Source organism: Ptychodera flava, chromosome 18 (assembly GCF_041260155.1).
Source record: "Ptychodera flava strain L36383 chromosome 18, AS_Pfla_20210202, whole genome shotgun sequence".
NCBI classification, from domain to species: domain Eukaryota; kingdom Metazoa; phylum Hemichordata; class Enteropneusta; family Ptychoderidae; genus Ptychodera; species Ptychodera flava.
The window spans coordinates 20984204-21006609 of NC_091945.1; the positions used below are offsets into that span (position 1 = coordinate 20984204).

At 38.8% G+C, this 22406-nt stretch overlaps 1 protein-coding gene across 2 annotated transcripts in view; it reads right to left on the bottom strand.

Moving 5' to 3' along the window:
• LOC139117131 (nuclear receptor ROR-alpha A-like) overlaps positions 1-13884 on the bottom strand; it is an 83554-nt gene extending 69670 nt beyond the window's left edge. The window contains exon 1 of one of the 2 annotated variants that reach the window (XM_070679981.1): positions 13655-13884. In XM_070679981.1, coding sequence (XP_070536082.1) covers positions 13655-13673 — 19 coding nt within the window. In that variant the 5' untranslated portion in view covers positions 13674-13884. The remainder of the gene's footprint in view (positions 1-13654) is intronic. The other variant, XM_070679980.1, reaches the window with a different exon arrangement.
• Positions 13885-22406: the final 8522 nt, after the last annotated feature.

Genomic DNA, 22406 nt, shown 5'->3' on the forward strand with positions numbered 1-22406 from the left:
TTGGGTATTCTTTGGGGGAAGAAAACTGGGGCATGGCTACCCCTGGGCAAACACTTCACGTGAGAGCTCGCCATGCTGTCTGCTATAACATACATGAAATGTTATCGCCACCACTCCAGTACACAGAAAATGTTTTGTCTAAAATTTCTAATTTGTATTGGCTGCCGTGAGAACTGCATCTGTTGGTAATTTTTATGACCCTTCAGTTGACAGACAGTTGGCAATCTAGAAAAGTTTTCCGAAATGTTACATTTGACTGCAATTATTTCAAAAATGTAAAATCCAGATGCTGATAAATATCCAAAGCGAAGCATGTTTTTGCAATGGGTTCACAAGCAAATGCAAATCTGGAAATTTCATATTCATGGCCACATGGCGCATAGAATCCATGATGTAAAAAACTTAAAACCCTGCCAAATAGTAATGCCAGTTTCTTGATCTAGTTTTTTTCAGAAGTCAGTAACTTGTGATAGAGACCAGCTGAAATTTCAAATTTCGAGAAAAATTTTGAAAAAATAATTATTTTCAATTTTAGACACATATTGGACTCAGTGTTTTTACATGTGTAGTACACTGGTCAAGGGATAGTGAATACATCTGGGTGTACGTTTGGTATTTGGAGAAAATTTATAGCAAACCATCGCATTAGAAAATAAAATAACACTTATAGACTGTCAAGTCCACTAAATTTTCCATTATTGATTTCTGTTCAGTTCATTACCAGCATGATTTATACTCACATTCTATCATAACATGCCCCGGGGCCGTGAGCTTCTCTTAAAAGCTATTTCTGTCCAAAAATTAAATTTCAGGTAATGGACGTTTTTCCTTTGAAAAATGGTGACCCCTTCATTTTAGTTGAACTGTTTCGCATTTAATTGGAGCTGATTTTGCCCTTGATATTTGATTCAAAGAATGAATGCAAATTGGTAATGGCATATATTCACGGTGTGCCAAAACGGTGTTGATAATTTATAGATTTCAATTTTGTCATCAAAGTCACCTTTTGAGAAAGGTTTCCCATCTTTTATCTCTGATCAAAATAACATTCTATTAAATACAGAGATAAAGTCATAATTGTCAGCGCGTTTTATGTCCGGAATAAAACGAAATAATTCCTGAAAATCGGCGATGAATTCATGATAATATGATTTGATTGTAAAATATGTTGACCCATATATTTACATGTTACACTGACGCTGCAGTTTGGATGAATAGCCATATCAGCTCATTAGCATAAATGATCACCACTTTCTTAATCTGTTCCATCGCTGGCGTGATCCAGTGTGACGTTTTTACCACTCTTTGAGCAAGTTTCTAGATTCTGAATGGTGCAGCGGACTTCTCATATCATGTCCAGAAGGTTTGTTACAACTTCCTTTAAAAACAAAATTGACTTTTTTTACTTCTGATTTTGTATTAGAATTTTATATCAGAGACTACCAAACTTACATCGTCCTGAAAATTTGCATATTAATTTGCCATGACCTGAAATGCACATAGGAACTTCTCTCATGGCCAAGAAATGGGGCTTTGTATTCCCAGTTGCCGATCTGACCCAATGACCTATTTTATAAAGTAGGTTGCAAGCTGGATAATTGCTCGGAAAGTATTTAAGGACAAAACGTACTGGAATTAAAATATCTATCACAGCTGCCACGCACTTCATCAGACCAGACGTAATCAAGTTTAACTTATGTACATATATGGACTTAAGTTTTTCATGATTGACTGTCTACAAATGTTCTCTGTCGGGTTTCTCCAGGAATTTCAGTAGTTTCACTTTCAATCGAAAGAAATATCTTACTCTGATTCTTTCAATTACTTCTCCTACGTGTAAATTATATCGTGCCGTTGTCTAATGCCATATAAAAAAAGATGCATTGTGTTTTGTGCGTGAGGAAAAGTGGACTTCATACCTTTGAAAAGCTTGAGTTTCAGAACAACTATTCACCGTATGTTTTGAAATACTCCCTTGTTTCAGGAATGAAGCGATATTCTCAACTCAAAATGTGTGAACCCTTCGAATTATTGCTGAATAAACATGATTACCAAGTATGGATTTTCTTCTAAATGATAGAGGGAGAAGAAAATGCAATGTGGCATTTGCTAAAATTTTCCCTATACAGAAAGTGCACTATGGTATCGTTCCCTGACCAAATCAAGAATAAAAATCTGCAAAATTTAGCAATATATAGAGAAACAAATTACCCTATCGGACACTTCAAATTCAAAATGGCTGCCACCCCTGTGTTAACTCTATGGGAAAAATTCAATTTTTGATTTTCACAAAAGAAGCCAATGAAACCTTAATCTACCCGTAGTGCATGGGCTTCAAAATCAGCCCCTACTCATTGTAGACCAAAACAGTACTGTAAAAGTTTGAAGGTTCAAATATCTGTCCCCGAGGTGCAGTCTACCCATAAGATAAATGTAAATTTATGTTTTGACTGTAAAATTTGTAGTGAAAATGAGGGTCTTCCCCCTCTACTGTCTATGGTCTTCTGTAGCAAATGTTTGCGAAATTGATGGAGGCAAGATTGCAATGAAATATACACATCTCATAAAAAAAATGCACCATGCCTTAAGATAGAAATTTTAATAACGATCACTAGACATGGCATCGCTGATGTATTCTATCAAATACCAAAACTACACATTGCTGTAAATCAGGTTGTACACATCCAAGAGAGTTGTTTATTTGTCATTATTGTTAATGGTCAACTGGTAAAAATAGCTTTGCTTTTTATCAGAATTTTGTCATGTTGCATTGGCAGTTTTTAATCCCAGTAAAATAGCATTACAAACACTTTGTACGCAAATGGTTGTAAACATATCAGCTCATTCTATAGCACACACCCTGCATGAATTTATTAGTAAATATAAACTAAAAATCTCTATTTTTATACATCACACTGATAACATTTGCACACTATCTTTCACAATTTATCAGAAAAAAAACTTTGGCATCATCTTAATAAATGAGTATAAACAGCTGATAATTTTCTGACAGTACGGTCTTCTCTAGAACTGATCGGCCATTTTGAAATTATAACGCTCATAAATATATTCCCTGCAAACAAATGGAGCTGATTTTGACTTCATTGCTTTTCAAAAGCGCAATCACACGGGCAACGAAACTTTTATGCAACTAGTGCATAAAGACCCCCATAAACTCTGTCTTTTGGTCCCCATCACTGGAAGCTAGATCTCACAACTGACAAGATCTATTTACTCAGACTGACTGACTATCAGTTGTGTGATACAGATATATCGCCAATGATATGCTTATTTAAAATCTACCCGGACAAGATAACTGCAGACATATGTCTAACAAATAAACAAGTCCTCAAGTTTTCAATACATTGGCAGCTACAATTATTCAAGGTTGATGTAACACATTTCCAATAGATTTATAAATGTCACAGAAGTTATGATTATCACAGGAGGTTAACTTTTTGATTTGAGTCTAAAGGAATTGTCTAGCAATTACTTGTAAGGTACAGAAATTATCACTGCCCAAGTAGTTTCAGGGTTCTTTAATCGGTCTAAGTTGGCACAGCCATTCAACTATGACCACACTGTGGCTAAATGTTAACTCTGCGGCTATTGAGCAGTAATTGACCCTGTAAACTATTGACTTGCGGCGGTGGTTTTTTTTATGTCTTGAATGCAGTCTCCTCTGAAACAGCAATCCCTCCAGCCCTCCTGATCAATGCCCGCCTTGGCTGGCAGTATTGCCTGACTCTGTCCTGGAGGCAACGATGGAATGGCTGCAATGTGACTAAGCCATTCACAGCGGGGAAACAGACTCTCACAATATTGTAATAGAGCTAATATTTGATCTGTCCACACCTCAAAATAACTGATGAAATCTTGCCAGAGAGTTCCCATGGGGGAGGTACACACTGTCAGCCCGGCTCCATCCCTAGCGGCACAATGTGTATGGTGTCCAATCCATGCCAAAATTACTACTTTGATTTTACAACACAACATGCCATTCCGAATTCTATTTTACAATTCAACATGCTATTTCACAACTCAACATGCTATTTGACAACACATCATGGACTTCCAAATCCTATTTTACAACTCAACATGCTCTTTCCAATTTCATTTGACAATTCAACATGCTATTTCACAACTCAACATGCTATTTGACAACACATCATGGACTTCCAATCCTATTTTACAACTCAACATGCTCTTCCCAATTTCATTTGACAACACATCATGGACTTCCAAATCCTATTTTACAACTCAACATGCTCTTCATTTGACAATTCAACATGCTATTTCACAACTCACATGCTATTTGACAACACATCATGGACTTCCAAATCCTATTTTACAACTCAACATGCTCTTCCCAATTTCATTTGACAATTCAACATGCTATTTCACAACTCAACATGCTATTTGACAACACATCATGGACTTCCAAATCCTATTTCACAATTCAACATCCCATTCTAAAGCTAGCTCTGCGGAGCAGGGCAGTGTTACTGGCTATCGAACAAGATTCAAAATGGCGGACGCGAAATGGTCCCCTCGCACAGAGAGAGAAATGCGAACTTTGCACAAGTCTAAAAACGCAGCTTAGTACATTGTGTATCTAAACAAAATGAGCGTGCTCGAAAACTAGGATCGATCACGATTATAAATTAAAAATTGCCTGTTTTTGGAAAGAAACTGCGCGCTGCAATCAGCAGTTTTGTCTATTGTGCACCGTGCGTGGGAGGCTTATCGTGAAAGACCGAGATTTACTATATGGCGCATCTGATACGGATATGGTCCCATCGCATAGAGAGATGAAAATAGGCTTTGTCTAAGTTCAAAAGCACAGCTTAGCTCATCGTGCATCTAGACAAGTTGAGCGTGCTCAAAATAGGAGATCGATCACGATTTTGGGTGAAAAAAACCGATTGTTTTCGGTGGAGAAACTGCGCGTTGCAACCAGTGGTTGGTTTTGCCTATGGCGGTCAGCAGGGCTGTGGTGGGAGGCCTTTAGCCGCATATGTGGCCCAAAATGAACCAACGATTTTAATGAGCACGCTAAACGACCGGTCGTGCGACTCAATTTTCGTCGTGGGTTTTTTGTAATATGCGCCGTTCGAGTTGGTCATGACCGTTTTAAACACGCATGCGTGACATGGTAATTCCCACCAATCTTTTCCAGCCGGATATGTTGTAATTCTTTCCGACACCAGAAGTTGGACGAATTTTCACTGACTTTTCTTTCAAAAACCTTCAGTGGCGTTGTACCGGTCGCAGGTCGTGCGTGGCTTTCAGTAGAGATTTTTTTGCATGTTTCTTCACGACCGGTCGACATTTTTACTAGCATTTCTTCTCCATGAATGGTTGCTGGTCGCAGCTTTATATAAATATGGATATAAAGTTACATGATATAAAGTTGAATTTTCTTGTATTTCTCCACTGCTTCAGCTACTATTCGTCACCAGTTTCATCTTCGCAATCCGCAATAATGGATGTAGCGCATGAGTACAGCTGGCAATGTTTTATGGGTCGAAGGTTAGCCTGCAATGTGCAGATGGCCTAAAAGCATGGTTACCTATGTACAGCCTGATGAGTGATTCCTGGAGATTCCAACATCACCGACAAATTCGCATTTTATTATTACTTTCTGGGAAACCTTTTCATAATTTGTTTACCATCTGATTTTTTAGACGTTTCATACTTCGACTCGGACAATTTGCGCATATTGTATGCTGTACGTATCATGCCTAAATCATCAAGTCATACAATACTTTCACAGTGTATGACCGTATCGACATTGAAAAAATGATTCGGGATAAAACGGGGTATTTTTTCAAAAGTTTTTCCTTCGCGCGACCGGTCGTAGGGTCGTTGCGATAAATGTCGGGAGAAATAGAATATTTTTTCAAAGTTTTTCCTTCACGACCGGTTGTGGGGTCGTGGCCATGGACACTGAGAGAAAATGAAGTATATTTTCGACGTTTTTCCTTCACGACCGGTCGTGGGGTCGTGGCCATGCGCATGGAGAGAAGATGAAGTATATTTTCAAAGTTTTTTCTTCAGAGCCGGTCGTGGGGTCGTGGCCATGGACACTGAGAGAAAATGAAGTATATGTTCGACGATTTTCCTTCACGACCGGTCGTGGGGTCGTGGCCGTGCACATGGAGAGAAGATGAAGTATATTTTCAAAGTTTTTCATTCACGACCGGTCGTGGGGTCGTGGCGATGCATGTCGGGAGAAAATAAAGCAGTTTTTCAAAGTGTTTTCCTACAAGACCGGTCGTGGGGTCGTGGCGATGTATTTCGGGAGAAAATAAAGCAGTTTTTCAAAGTTTTTCCTACAAGACCGGTCGTGGGGTCGTGGCGATGCATGTCGGGAGAAAATAAAGCAGTTTTTCCTTCACGACCGGTCGTGGGGTTGTGCACATGCACATGCACATGAAAAGAGCTCGAGTGTACGTTGGCATACATCGTGTCAAAGAATGATAGTGTCCTTGTAGCGTTTCTAATGACATCTACATTACGAAACAGCCACAACACAACATTTCTGTTAGTTGAATTTTTTTGTCAACAACAACATCACGACTAATAAACATAAACAACAATACAGACAACAACAACTAGATTTCTTGGTTTTATGGTTTTAACATTAAAATAAGAATAGGCAGAGGTCATAGCCTGCCTGCCAGGACATCGTCATAAACCACGCGCCTCTTTACGGCAACAGCTCAGCTCTACCCGTTAAGAGATTTTTGATTTTCTTGATTTTTGCGTAGGTCAGCGGAGCGGAAATTATTGCTCTGGCTCGAGAGAATGTGCCAGGATTGCTAGTCTCGTCTGATTAGCATGGCGACCAGCGCGGCCTCTCACTTTGTAGGGAAATCAGATCGTTAATTTTGACACCTACCATAACACAAGCATTTAAAGATTTAGAAAGTACCCATTTCGATAAAGCTTATATGGAATTACCTCTCTTTAATTCTGAATTGTGCTATCTTTCTGGTTTTGCAGTAAATTGCCCAGAACCCGGCTGATGAATTTAGATAGATAGATAGATAGATAGATAGATAGATAGATAGATAGATAGAAATACTTTATTGTCCATAAAAACATGGAAAATTGTCTTTAAACATCAGGACCGCTATAAAAACACCAAATACGGACAACACCATACAAAACAATACAATAGTTACAGACAGACACAGCACTATATTAAAAGTTCCTACTTAAAATGGTGTTTGCTCTGGTTCTCCGGATGGAATCAGACATATTCATATTTAAAACAGCAACTGCTGACGGTATAAATGACTTCTTAAAAAGATTCTTCCTAGCCCTGGGCACAAGTAGACGGCGCCCCGAAGGCAGATATTGAAACTTGTCATTCAATGGGTGAGATTTATCACCAAGAATGGATAAACCTTTCCTACGAAGAGCATAAGTATACAGTTCTCCAAGATCTTTTAACTTTGTCCCGACAAGTCGACTACATATGTTTACAATTTTCGTTAGTCGCATTCTCTCTTTAACAGAAATTTGACCAAACCATGTGACAATGTTATAAGCTAGAATACTTTCAATACAGCAACAATACACAGAAACAAGGATGTGATTGATAACATTGAAACTCTTTAGCTTCCTCAGAATAAATATTCGTTGGTGAGCTTTCTTATAAATTTTGTCTGTATTCTCTTTGAAACTTAACTTCTGGTCTACTATGGACCTAGATATTGAAAGATGATACTATTTCAACCTGTTGGTTGTCAATGGTAACAGATTCTACTTTAGTGTAAAGACCCACAATACAGTTGTTAACAATCGATATCACAGATATGATTTTTATATTATCTTATATCTCGAATTACTTTACGATGCCAAACTTCAGTGAAAGAAAAACATATGATGAACAGAACAAAAAGTTATAAAAAAAAAAGTTACTTCATTTACTGGCCACGATTATACCCTTCAGATCTCCCCTTCCCCCCCCCCCCCTTTCTTGACCAAAGAATCATAGTATATCTGATGCAGACTAAAATAAAAATGTTTCAGAATTTGACGGATTTTTTTTCCTTTTACCTAAGTGCGTCATCTGTTTTTCTCAAGTTTCTTTGGCTGATTATTTTTATTGAAATTTGTGGGAATTTTTTTTTCGAAAATTTTCCACTCCCCAATGGTCCACCCCTTGCCGGCTAAAGGCCTCCCACCACAGCCCTGCTGACCGCCATAGGCAAAACCAACCACTGGTTGCAACACGCAGTTTCTCCACCGAAACAATCGGTTTTTTTTCACCCAAAATCGTGATCGATCTCCTATTTTGAGCACGCTCAACTTGTCTAGATGCACGATGAGCTAAGCTGTGCTTTTGAACTTAGACAAAGCCTATTTCATCTCTCTATGCGATGGGACCATATCCGTATCAGATGCGCCATATAGTAAATCTCGGTCTTTCACGATAAGCCTCCCACGCACGGTGCACAATAGACAAAACTGCTGATTGCAGCGCGCAGTTTCTTTTCCAAAAACAGGCAATTTTTAATTTATAATCGTGATCGATCCTAGTTTTCGAGCACGCTCATTTTGTTTAGATACACAATGTACTAAGCTGCGTTTTTAGACTTGTGCAAAGTTCGCATTTCTCTCTCTGTGCGAGGGGACCATTTCGCGTCCGCCATTTTGAATCTTGTTCGATAGCCAGTAACACTGCCCTGCTCCGCAGAGCTAGCTTTAGAATGGGATGTTAATGTGAAATAGGATTTGGAAGTCCATGATGTGTTGTCAAATAGCATGTTGAGTTGTGAAATAGCATGTTGAATTGTCAAATGAAATTGGGAAGAGCATGTTGAGTTGTAAAATAGGATTTGGAAGTCCATGATGTGTTGTCAAATGAAATTGGGAAGAGCATGTTGAGTTGTAAAATAGGATTTGGAAGTCCATGATGTGTTGTCAAATGAAATTGGGAAGAGCATGTTGAGTTGTAAAATAGGATTTGGAAGTCCATGATGTGTTGTCAAATAGCATGTTGAGTTGTGAAATAGCATGTTGAATTGTCAAATGAAGAGCATGTTGAGTTGTAAAATAGGATTTGGAAGTCCATGATGTGTTGTCAAATGAAATTGGGAAGAGCATGTTGAGTTGTAAAATAGGATTTGGAAGTCCATGATGTGTTGTCAAATAGCATGTTGAGTTGTGAAATAGCATGTTGAATTGTCAAATGAAATTGGGAAGAGCATGTTGAGTTGTAAAATAGGATTTGGAAGTCCATGATGTGTTGTCAAATGAAATTGGGAAGAGCATGTTGAGTTGTAAAATAGGATTTGGAAGTCCATGATGTGTTGTCAAATAGCATGTTGAGTTGTGAAATAGCATGTTGAATTGTCAAATGAAATTGGGAAGAGCATGTTGAGTTGTAAAATAGGATTTGGAAGTCCATGATGTGTTGTCAAATAGCATGTTGAGTTGTGAAATAGCATGTTGAATTGTCAATAGAATTCGGAATGGCATGTTGTTGTTGCAAAATCAAAGTAGTAATTTTGGCATGGATTGGACACCATACAATGTGGTCAACATTTTAATTAACATGCTGGTCACACAACCCTGGCGTCCACTTTGGGTCACTCAATTGCACAACCCTCCTGAATGCCTTAACTGAATGAAAGTTAACTTATCCACTACAGTATTTGCCAATGTTTATTCAAAAGTGAGTTCAGCTAGAAATCACTGTAGATAAGAAGACTTGATATTATTTCACCCAATATCAACCTTCACCATGATTACGGTTGAATGTTCCCACCATCTTCACTTTCACACCTATGGGTGCAGCGCCACATGTACGAGCAGTGCTGTCCAGTATTTCAGTATGAGTATTTTGTAGCATTGCCATTTCATTCATTCATGCAAAAGTTATGAAAAAGTTGGCCTCAAATTGGATTCAAGTAGTTGACAATGTGATTCTAACGAAAGGTCACTTTTGGATGAGACGTTTTCTTTTGAGCAGATCTGTACACATCCAACTCAGACTGGGGTCAAAACGTCCCAAAGAAACAGGTCAGGTCAGGTTCTCTCTGTAAGCCATTATCATATGGTGTCCTTGAGAAACAAAGACTGGATCAGTGCACTTTGTTTGCATGGGGGGATGTTAGTGCAGTGTATTTGCAAAGTCAGCATGTCGCACAATTCTCAGCCTTTTGAAGTTCAACAAAAGCTGCAGGGCTTTTGGTGACTATAGCACAGGGCGACAGCCACTGCATGTCTGAACAACTTTTGGAAGCTCCACACCTACCAAACATTAAGTCTTCTGTAGATATACAGCCACACATGAGAAAATCTTATTCTTCAACAGCAATGGGGTTTTAGGGTATCGCTTTCTCACCACAATTGATGGCTTGTACGCCCCTGCCAATCCCCATCGCCTATGACAAATACATGCAGTGGACAGTATCGTGTTGCCATTATGAAACTGTTCAGTGATACCACATCATGCCTGCTGGAGGGTCGCAAATCTGGATGCGTGTATGTCATGTTACTTAACTACGTAAAGCAGCTCTTGACTGCTTGCATTATCAGCCTTTACAGGAATCAATGCGTCACCATTCTGTATTATATTCTATAGGCATATCACATGACATGTATCACACGCCTGGTTGGCTGTGCCGTGTCCTGACATTGCCCAGAACTGCTATTATGCGGTTTAAGCATGTTACATAATGTGTCTCCTGGGAGCAATTGGCTAGCCCTATTGAAGCTATCCAGTCACCATGATGACCCTGACCTGCGAGTAAGGTAAAACCCCCCATGCAGCTCCACGATATTCATTGGAAAGTTGCCATCTACAACAAGTTTGCAATCACGGAGATGTTGTCAAAGGAAAAAAGTCACCATATATGTCATTAATTATGCGTAAAGTGACAGTGAATTCACATGACTGGAAAGTAATTCCAAATGGTATATTTGATATGCTTTTGGGCGTATACCTTAAGAATGTCTTCGTAAGGTGGTGGATGGCCTCAACTGCCTCGCTTGACATGTGATAATGTTTGTGTAAAACTAAAAGGCCCTCATAATCAGCTGCTATAGCAGGGATGAAAATTACTTCTGTAATGAGCGGGATGTGTCATTGTCACGGTCAATCTCACAGTAGGTAATGTCATTTGGTGATCTCCAGTGGCCCAGGACATATCATTGTCATTCTATAGACGTGTCACGTATGTACATGACTTCTCAAATATCTTAGACGCCATGTTGTCCTTCATGCATTCTCATACCAGCAATACTCTATCATATCTTTCTTTCTCCGGATCATCAGGACCTTTCGATATCTCCTTCTTACTCTTGCAATACTAAAAGAATTGATAGTTGGGAAACTTAAAAGAGTTCTTCTTTCTGAAAAGCCTGTTCAGAATTAAAGGCATGCTTTCTTAGGAATAATACAATGTTTACAATAAACTGTAAAGTTCTGTTTACAAATAAGATTTGAATCATGTTGAATAATGGCAAGGGTTTAAACTGGCTTAATCTTTGATGTAGTGAAACTTGGTTTATTCATAGAGATGTGGTTTTCATTTTGCACTTTGGCCGGTTACCTTTAAATGCTCTAAATATTATAACATAGATGCTTAAAAACAGAAAACCTGATTTGCTTTGAAGTCTCTTTCTTAAACATTTTTTCAGAGATTTGATATGATCATGATGCACCAATACTAGATATCAGAGAGATCACTGGGAAAATGATCATCGCCTCCATTTTCTTGTTCAGTGAAACAATCATTTTGAGATTTCATCCCTTGGAAAGATGCAAAATCAGTCATTATTCCACAACCGATCCCAAAACATATGTTAACAAGGCAGTTTCTCGTTCCCCTAATCTTCATTTACGTCTGCTTTAAATCACAACAATGCCATACCTCATTCAATCTCTTGAAGTATATATTGCTATTATTTCACTGAATAAGAAAGTGGAAGTTTTCAGGCGATGTGGATTGTCCCTAAAACCAGTGCAAAAGTTCTACAGAGGTCACTGAGCAGAAGATCTGTGTTACAATCATGTATAATGGTTATGATCATGATCATCCGCATACCATCACCAGTTCTGAAATCTCAAAGGTCAATAGCAGATGTCAGGGCAGTAAAGCCAGCATTACACTTGTAGAGCACGCATTCTTTGTCAAAGTTTGTTTAAAATATTTCTTCCTACTAGATGGATACATAATGAGCAGATCCAGATAAGGAACTTTTCAGAATATAACATTTAATTGTTTTCATTAATTATTGTACCTTTTGTCTTTTTCTCTACATTGTCACTAACTTCCATCAGAGTGCTGTGAAGGGTGCTAATTTATGTCACATGAAAGATTAAAAAAAGATATTTAGAAAAAGTCCCCTCCAACCTTCTGTTTGGTATCAATCTCCTTATCTTTAAATGATTGTTGGAATACATCATCTCCCAATATTTCATCCAACCTATCAAATTGACCCACAAAAAATCTACACATTCCTATTACAATTTTCATGATTGTTTTGTACACAAACACTTTTACTTGATAATTTTTTTTTTAATTTTTTAATGCTACTCTGAATCAATCCATCTTATTAATTGAAGAATGCTAGCAATTACGTCTCTCTGTAATTTATGCTAATAACATACCAACCAAACTTCTTGGGGTCTATCTGGGTCAAAGGTCAGCACAGCTGTCTGTATTTGCTATTTTTTGTTCACACAATGTCTGGTTATACAATGTATATAGTTGACGCTGCTGTCACCATGACCTTGTACTGACAGCGATACCAACAAAGCATTAAAATGTCAAAAACAAAGTTACCAGCCTATAATTAATGTGCATAAACGACATCTCTGAGTTATTTCAATATTACTATTGAATTTTGCATAGGTGTCACCATGTGCTTCAATCTGAAACGCATATTGTAAGGAGCGTGAGGTTTGTTTGACATCTCACACTGTTCAGTTCCTTCATTTTCTTTCGCGTTTTTGTTTGGGGGGTTTTGGCCATAATTCTTATTTGCAGTACATCAACATCAGTGTGCACAAAGTGATGCAATTGAAGCAACTTGAACTTATCGATGCTATTTAACCTGTACTCTTGCAATTGATGAGATCGTGCAGCGCAATTTCCGCCTGATTCAAGCGATCTGGTCTGGTGAACTTTCCACACACTTGAACCATCGCGTTCTGTATTTATTTTTATAGTTTACCTCTGTTTACTTCCACACTTGATGTCAACTGTGGCTGGTTTATCTTCTCACCATCCGCGACATCGCACTTCTTTGCGCGGCAAACGAGTGTGAAATAACAGCGAGCAGACAATATATGTGTGGTTTGGTAATATCAAGATACACGTTCAACGTGGCCGGCTTGCGTCGCGAAGGCGTTGTGCGTGGATGTTTCGCGCGGGGTTTCGAGCACGGCAAGTGTTCGGAAAAGACACCGCTTGGCGAAATGTTAAATCTCGAAAAAAGTCTGAACATATGTATTTCAAAATACGTGTCACCTACAATCGCCTAAGCTACAAATACATGGCCGAGTGGTCTCAATATGCTACGCTGGATAGACAAACTGGTTTATTTACCGTGCCAAACCGCAGAACCCCCTATTAGTAGGTGTGCCCCTATGGCAAGCGAACAGAGTGAAAAGTGTCCGTGAACTTACGTTTTATACTCGATGTCATGGTCAAATTCTCCTCTCGCTGTACTAGCTGTCTGTCAAGGTCAGCTCCGTGTTGCCGTTGATCGTGTCTAGCTCGTCACTGTCTTCTCAAACATCTATGTATGTATAAACGAAGAGAGCGTATTTATGTTACGATCGCTGTATATCTTTTTTTTTCGCCTGCGAGCTGCCTAGGGTTGCCTACATTCTGCCAATTCGAGCACCTAGCGCAGACTGTGGATCATTCCATTGCTAAACAACTTGCAGGGAAGGTCATGGTAGCCAGGTCATTTAAGGACACGCTTACTTGCCACAAAGTGTTTGTTCTGTTTATCACTGAAATGTGAAAAGCAGAAAATGAATTCCCTCCCGCTCTTATTTCACTATTGTAATTTGTGTCGATTCTGGTTTATTTCTACTTTTTCTCTTCAACAACAAGTGCCCCTCGTAATTCTAAACGCACACCATTTTTGTGACAAGACTCTTTGAACACCGAGATATCCTATGAACTAGGGCGGCTTGGTCACGTGACAAGATAAAATTTGCATTGGTGACCTTAACTGACCCGGCTTCCATAGATCAAACAAGACAAGGTCCAATGAACGCAAGCCTATCTACAGGGCTTTTAAAACGTGCGTTAAGCGTGGAAAAAAGGATGATTCAAGCTTGAGAAAGACATTCTACAGGGTGACTGCTGTTACTACACATACGGAACGTGTAGCGTAAACTGTGATGAATATTATCACCTGAAAAAAAAACAGCCGTGATGATTTTATCAGTTCGGAGACCACCTGGCCTCGTTCAGAGAATCGGCGACTACGGACTTCACTGCAAATCCCGCGGAAAACTATCATTCCGCCGATTCTAATTGCTGAAGTACCCTGCCATTACCTCCCATAACATTATTCTGAAAAGGTGGTCCAGTGTTTACATATGCCAGGCACGTCCCTAAGTAAACAATATCTCCGGAAGGAAGGGCGCCCCCAATTCACATTTTAAAAGTACGTTAGCCCGAAGCCTTGATACAAAGGTCGAGGTCATCTCTGAACATATTTAACATGCAGATTGCAAGGTCGGATTGGTCCTGATAAAATGTTTAAGTCACGTGAATAGTCACGTGAGTTAGTTTCAGCTCTGAAATATAACTGTTGAACACGTCTATTTCAGGCGCCCAATCAATCCGCGCTATGACCAAACAATCTGGATTGTGGGTGACCTATTAGAGGGCTGTTTATTGGTCATGTCTCAGTGGGTCTTTTTAGCAAGGCGCAAAAAAATACTACCAAACATTTGTCACAATTTTTAGCGTCAAAGTATGAGAGTAGTCATGTCCTAGCGCACAGACTAAACTGAGAGAGGCCAGGCTCCTGTTAGCTATATGAACCTTTGACGATTTCAAAGATAACATTGTGCTGCATTCGCTGTCAAAAAACGGCGTATAAACTTTAGAAACCGAGTTTGTGTACCGTTAATAACATGTAGGCCGATTGGTGGCTTGCCTTATTCATTTAGTTATTTACTTATATTTATATTAACATTTTTTATTTATTTACTTATTTATTTGGGTGTGTTTGTTTGTTTGTTTGTTTGTTTATTATCAATGCTCTCATTCATCCATCCATTCATCCATTCATTCATTCATTCATTCATTCATTCATTCATTCATTCATTCATTCATTCATTCATTCATTCATCTGATGAAGTCTATTTGAGTGTTCATTCGCGATCGAGTTTCATTGAATCCGACAAATATTCGGTGAAACCACGAGGAAATCAAAAGGCCTGGTACACGATTTCACTTTGAAGTCAGATCTAAAAACACACCACCGTGAAATCAGTTAACTGTCGTCCGTCAACGGCCGCTCTGGTTCGCCTGAAACCGTGATACAGTTTTGGTAAAGTCTTTGGTGTAAGTTATACCCATAGATTGATTGATTGATTGACTGATTGATTGATTGTGTGATTGATTGACTGACAATTGACTGACTGACTGACTGACTGATTGATTGATTGATTGACTGATTGATTGACATGGTATTAAGTGAGAAAAGATATTGGCTGACAATCCCAGTTAGCGCGAGTAATTTTAGACTCATGTATTCTTCTCATGTAATCACAGTGATAACGGGGACATTTGGGGCTATCAACCAGGCATCAACCAGGCACAGACTAAACTGAGAGAGGCCAGGCTCCTGTTAGCTATATGAACCTTTGACGATTTCAAAGATAACATTGTGCTGCATTCGCTGTCAAAAAACGGCGTTTCAAACTTTGAATACGGTGGCCCAAAACTACCTGTTCTCCGCATTCAAAGTCTGCGTCGCAATCAAATGTTTTTCTCTCACATATGTCTCTGCATTCAAAGTCTGCGTCGCAATCAAATGTTTTTCTCTCGCATATGTCTCCGCATTCAAAGTCTGCGTCGCAATCAATTGTTTTTCTCTCACATATGTCTCCGCATTCAAAGTCTGCGTCGCAATCAAATGTTTTTCTCTCACATAAGCTTATGTCTCCGCATTCAAAGTCTGCGTCGCAATCAATTTTTTTCTCTCACATATGTCTCCGCATTCAAAGTCTGCGTCGCAATCAAATGTTTTTCTCTCACATATGTCTCCGCATTCAAAGTCTGCGTCGCAATCAAATGTTTTTCTCTCTCACATATGTCTCCGCATTCCAAGTCTGCGTCGCATTCAATTGTTTTTCTCTCACATATGTCTCCGAGGTATGCCTCAGTGTACGTTATTCCGCGAAGCATAATTTCTATCGAACAGCGCTATTGACAACGACGAACATTGTATCAAGTTATTTTCAATAGATTATCGATCGAAAATTTGTTTGGACGGGCCGGGCGCTCGTGTGTTGAGGTCACGTCATAAACATTTCCACAATAACCCATATATTGACTTATACACTTAAATATCAACATTGAAGGTATCCGTTGGTTTCCTGTACTGAAATTAAATCGACGACAATTTTTTTAGTTTTGGTGATACTTTTACGTACGTTTCGGCACATTTTGGCGCACCTCGGCGTAGTTTGGCGCCATTGTGAACGGGGGGGGGGGGGGACTACACGCGAGTGAGCGAGACAACAATGTATCAATTTCGGACAAAAGGATATCGATCGATAATGTTCACTGCACGATTACAGTGGAGACTCTACGCCCGTTCGCCTCTGTTCTGTGTTATTCTTGCAGTTTACTGGATTTTCATAGTTAATATTCGCCAAAATTTGGTATAAATTACAACAACCTGACTGGTATTTGGTCTGTATAATTTAAGAGACGCTAACCGATTAAAATGGGTCAATATTAGACCCTGATTCTGCATATGCAAACGCTGTAAGATCGCCATTTTATTGAGGGCAGGAGCAAAAATTCAGCGATCGGAAAAATAAAATGCAACTAAAACAAGTTTCGTCGAGAAATTCAAAAAACTAAACGACAGCAATTTTGTATATATATCAAGGAAACACCGTGCCACTTTTCACTATAATTGGTTCAGAATTGAGAAATTTGAACGAGCGATAGTTGTACGGTCTGTTCTGTACATTAAACGCAATTGTTTTCTATGGGAAATCGAGCAGAGTAGACACATCGTAAAATGAAAAATACATCTGAAAAAAACCGTTGGTTTAACTTTTTCATTTCGCTGTTATTTTTTATAATATTTGGTATGACACATATCATGAAGGGTAACTAAAACTCTATGGTTTTATTTTTTTTAGTTTCCCTCTTTTTTTATGAAATGACGAGTTGAAGATCGTTTTGCTGTTGACTGTGTTTTTACTTGATTTTGCATATGTCTCTTATCGCTTACGTATTTTTGGAATTTCCTTGTGAAATTCTTCCCAAAATATTATAATTGTAAGGGCAGCATATACGGGAAATAGGACCTGTTGCTCTTTCATTAATATTTAGATGTGCAGCAAGGAAATACGGCGAAATTTTCAACATGACGCGGGAGGTGAAATTGACTCTCCGAACGCGCACTCCACGTAGTGCACTACGGCCCAAAGGCGCCCCATTTTGTACGGTATATAGCGTCCCGAATTTTTTGCCACACATACGTGGAGTGCGCGTTCGGAGAGTCAATTTCACCTCCCGCGTCATGATGAAAATTTCGCCGTATTTCCTTGCTGCACATCTAAATATTAATGAAAGAGCAACAGGTCCTATTTCCCGTATATGCTGCCCTTACAATTATAATATTTTGGGAAGAATTTCACAAGGAAATTCCAAAATACGTAAGCGATAAGAGACATATGCAAAATCAAGTAAAAACACAGTCAACAGCAAAACGATCTTCAACTCGTCATTTCATAAAAAAGAGGGAACTAGAAAAAAATAAAACCATAGATTTTAGTTACCCTTCATGATATGTGTCATACCAAATATTATAAAAAATAACAGCGAAATGAAAAGTTAAACCAACGTTTTTTCAGATGTATTTTTCATTTTACGATGTGTCTACTCTGCTCGATTTCCCATAGAAAACAATTGCGTTTAATGTACAGAACAGACCGTACAACTATCGCTCGTTCAAATTTCTCAATTCTGAACCAATTATAGTGAAAAGTGGCACGGTGTTTCCTTGATATATATACAAAATTGCTGTCGTTTTAGTTTTTTGAATTTCTCGACGAAACTTGTTTTAGTTGCATTTTATTTTTCCGATCGCTGAATTTTTGCTCTTGCCCTCAATAAAATGGCGATCTTACAGCGTTTGCATATGCAGAATCAGGGTCTAATATTGACCCATTTTAATCGGTTAGCGTCTCTTAAATTATACAGACCAAATACCAGTCAGGTTGTTGTAATTTATACCAAATTTTGGCGAATATTAACTATGAAAATCCCAGTAAACTGCAAGAATAACACAGAACAGAGGCGAACGGGCGTAGAGTCTCCACTGTAATCGTGCAGTGAACGTTATCGATCGATATCCTTTTGTCCGAAATTGATACATTGTTGTCTCGCTCACTCGCATGTAGTCCCCCCCCCCCCCGTTCACAATGGCGCCAAACTACGCCGAGGTGCGCCAAAATGTGCCGAAACGTACGTAAAAGTATCACCAAAACTAAAAAAATTGTCGTCGATTTAATTTCAGTACAGGAAACCAACGGATACCTTCAATGTTGATATTTAAGTGTATAAGTCAATATATGGGTTATTGTGGAAATGTTTATGACGTGACCTCAACACACGAGCGCCCGGCCCGTCCAAACAAATTTCGATCGATAATCTATTGAAAATAACTTGATACAATGTTCGTCGTTGTCAATAGCGCTGTTCGATAGAAATTATGCTTCGCGGAATAACGTACACTGAGGCATACCTCGGAGACATATGTGAGAGAAAAACAATTGAATGCGACGCAGACTTGGAATGCGGAGACATATGTGAGAGAAAAACATTTGATTGCGACGCAGACTTTGAATGCGGAGACATATGTGAGAGAAAAACATTTGATTGCGACGCAGACTTTGAATGCGGAGACATATGTGAGAGAAAAACAATTGATTGCGACGCAGACTTTGAATGCGGAGACATAAGCTTATGTGAGAGAAAACATTTGATTGCGACGCAGACTTTGAATGCGGAGACATATGTGAGAGAAAAACAATTGATTGCGACGCAGACTTTGAATGCAGAGACATATGCGAGAGAAAAACATTTGATTGCGACGCAGACTTTGAATGCAGAGACATATGTGAGAGAAAAACATTTGATTGCGACGCAGACTTTGAATGCGGAGAACAGGTAGTTTGGGCCACCGTACTTTGAAGACTGGTGATGCTAGTTCTGAAGTATCAAATATATAATCTACCCGTACTTTGCACTGCACAGAAGTTTTGCAACAGCGTATCCGTTAATTCATTGGCACAGTAGCTCCAGGTAAAGATATACAATTTACCGGACATAGTACACACACACACACACACTCTCTCTCTCTCTCTCTCTCTCTCTCTCTCTCTCTCTCTCTCTCTCTCTCTCTCTCTCTCTCTCTCTCTCCCCGCATTATGAGGTGGTGTACAGTTTAGGGACCATATATTTTGGCGTATTTCAAGGCGAAGAAAAATAAACCTGGCTTTCGAAATGAATTTAAACTTGACAAAAAAAAACAAGAGACGTTGGCAGAAACAATCCATAGATAGGTAGAGCATTTTACTTTGTCATTTCTGACGGTTGAATGCTATCTGGACACTGAACTTTACACTGCTTTGGGACAGAATAGGATGTTAATTTTAAAATATTAATCATTGATGACTTACTTTGAACTACTTTCATCACTGGAAACTGGTCACATACTACATTCAAGAATATTGCAGGCAATTATGTATTCTGGTGGGGAAACATATTCCGGTCTCGATGGTAACAGACAAAACAACATATAACTTTTGATATTTGCCAGAAATATTTGCTCGTACGCTGACGTGCGCTGACAAATCCCTTTCATAAAATATTCTATTGAACAATTTTGAAAGAAATATGTGAGTTAATAAAACTTGAAGGGGCGAAATATATTTTTGACCTTCTTTTGTGTGAAAGTAAGAATTCCGGATACATTCCAACTCTCAAACTTTTACTATTCTTTTCGACCACTTGAGAGGGTTCATTTAAAGTTCTTGCTGTAAGAAAACTTTTTACCGTCTTAGCGTTTCAAAAATCGAAAATCTCATTTTTCTCCATAGAGTTGACACAGGGATGGTGGCCATTTTGAATTTCAAATACCGGTAAATCTTGGGTAAATTGTTTCTCTAGTACCAAAATTTGCACGGTGACCCCCGATTTATATTCTTGATTTTGAAAGAGAATGGTTGAAATATTCCTTGAGGAAATTTTGAGGAAAAGATTAAGTCTTTCACTTTTGAGGAGCATACTCCCTTAAAGTCACTCTGTGTACCAAATGATGACGATAGTACACAACTGTAATAGTGTCAGAAAGTACCTATTTGGTGTATGCAGACAGGTACATTTTTTTTCGACCTCTAGACAAAATGAACTTCTCGCGTTCCGACTTGTTTTCCTTTGGAAAATAAACACTGCCACTATGCGGCAATGGAAAACTGCTATCCTTGCCTACATGCAGGCACCATCCTTCAAGATCTCATTACGAAAGCTTGATATTGGTCAGACTATATTTTAAAGGCCAGTAATGCTAACTTTTTTTTTTTATTTTTTCATGTCAATTGCAAGTTCCTATTCTACTCCCAAAAGAATGTTGAAACACCCACTATTTAGCTTGTCAATATGGCGCCTATAAGCCTATTTGCAGAATGGACTGCTTACATTTGAATTCTAGTCCGGACCAGAATTCACTTGTCACCAATACGAACGCAGTGTACACGTGCATAGGCCGAATTGACAAGCTGAATACTGTGTATCTCAACATGCTTAGAAAGTAGAACAAGAAATTGTGGTTGACATTAAAAACAAAAATAGTAAAAAATCATCAAGCCCGATATCTGTATATCCAGCCATGCATGGTGAGACTGAACTTGATTCTTTTGATAGAGACCATGAAATGTTTCACTGAGTGTTGTAGACCTTGGTCTATGTTTTAACATTTTAAGTGCTGTATTTTTTCCCGCCAAAATTTCAGTGCAACATTTTACCAATTTTTATGAACTTTTCTGTTATTTTTCTGATAATTTTGAACCAAATAAACACAACATTTCATTGGTCACAGTTTTTTATCAAAATTTGTGCAAAAATCTGACAAAAATTGACTTTGGCGTTCAAAGGGTTAATCTTATCCGGCTGCAAGAAGAGTAGATGCTGTGTACAGTTGACCAGTATTTCAGCATGTTTTGAAATCAAATAACACAAAATACGTTTCATCTGAAACAAATTTCTTGAAAGAGTTCAAAAAAGATGGACTGTGTTCCTGTAGAAGAGATCCTACGAATATTATAACGTTCTACTTTAGCATGTCTTTTTACAGAGATCAACCGTCTTGATACTATAACGTCCTCCATATTCGACACGTATTAAACCGGTAACTCTCGGTAGGGCCCTACCGAGAAAAATCGATAAAAATGGGCGGAGCGAATATAACTAATATGGTATCTTTGTGAACAAAAAGTAGCAAATTAAAACAGCTGGTTGAACCCCTCCAAAATAGAACGTGCACGCCACATAATGTAAACATTGACTGCACGGTGACTTTACGTATACTATTTTCACCCAATTTTACGGTTTACTTTCCATACGATACATCCACTCATTTCCCCCATAGGTTTGTCTTGAACATAGACTTTTTCGAAGTCTTACTGGAGCAGAGGTTCGGCGCGGCGTCGCCTCGGATTTGTACAAACCGTGATGACGTTGCCAGGCGATCGATCGACACTCCTTAGTTCTCATGCGTCATGGTATACGTTTCTCGTCCGAAAACGAAGCGTTTGTCATTGTATCCTGCGCGTTTTTGAATGATTCAACATAATGCATATCATGACAGTGGCAATAGCTATCCGCATCTTTGTATACGGGTAAACGATGCAGAAATCCAACGAGTAGTTTTTTCTGCCACGGGATCTATTATCGGAGTTTACATCACTCTTGCAGGGAGTCTTGATTGCAGAGTCATATTTGCCTTGATAATGAAGCACCGTTTTGTCCAAACGCCGTCCTAGAAATGCCGCATTTCAGGAAAGAACGGGAAAAAATCAAATAGTTCTAAAAGAACAGCAAATTCGCCTACTAGATGTCCAAATTTATCGTGTGTGGTTATTTCAATGGACGACGTTGGACATT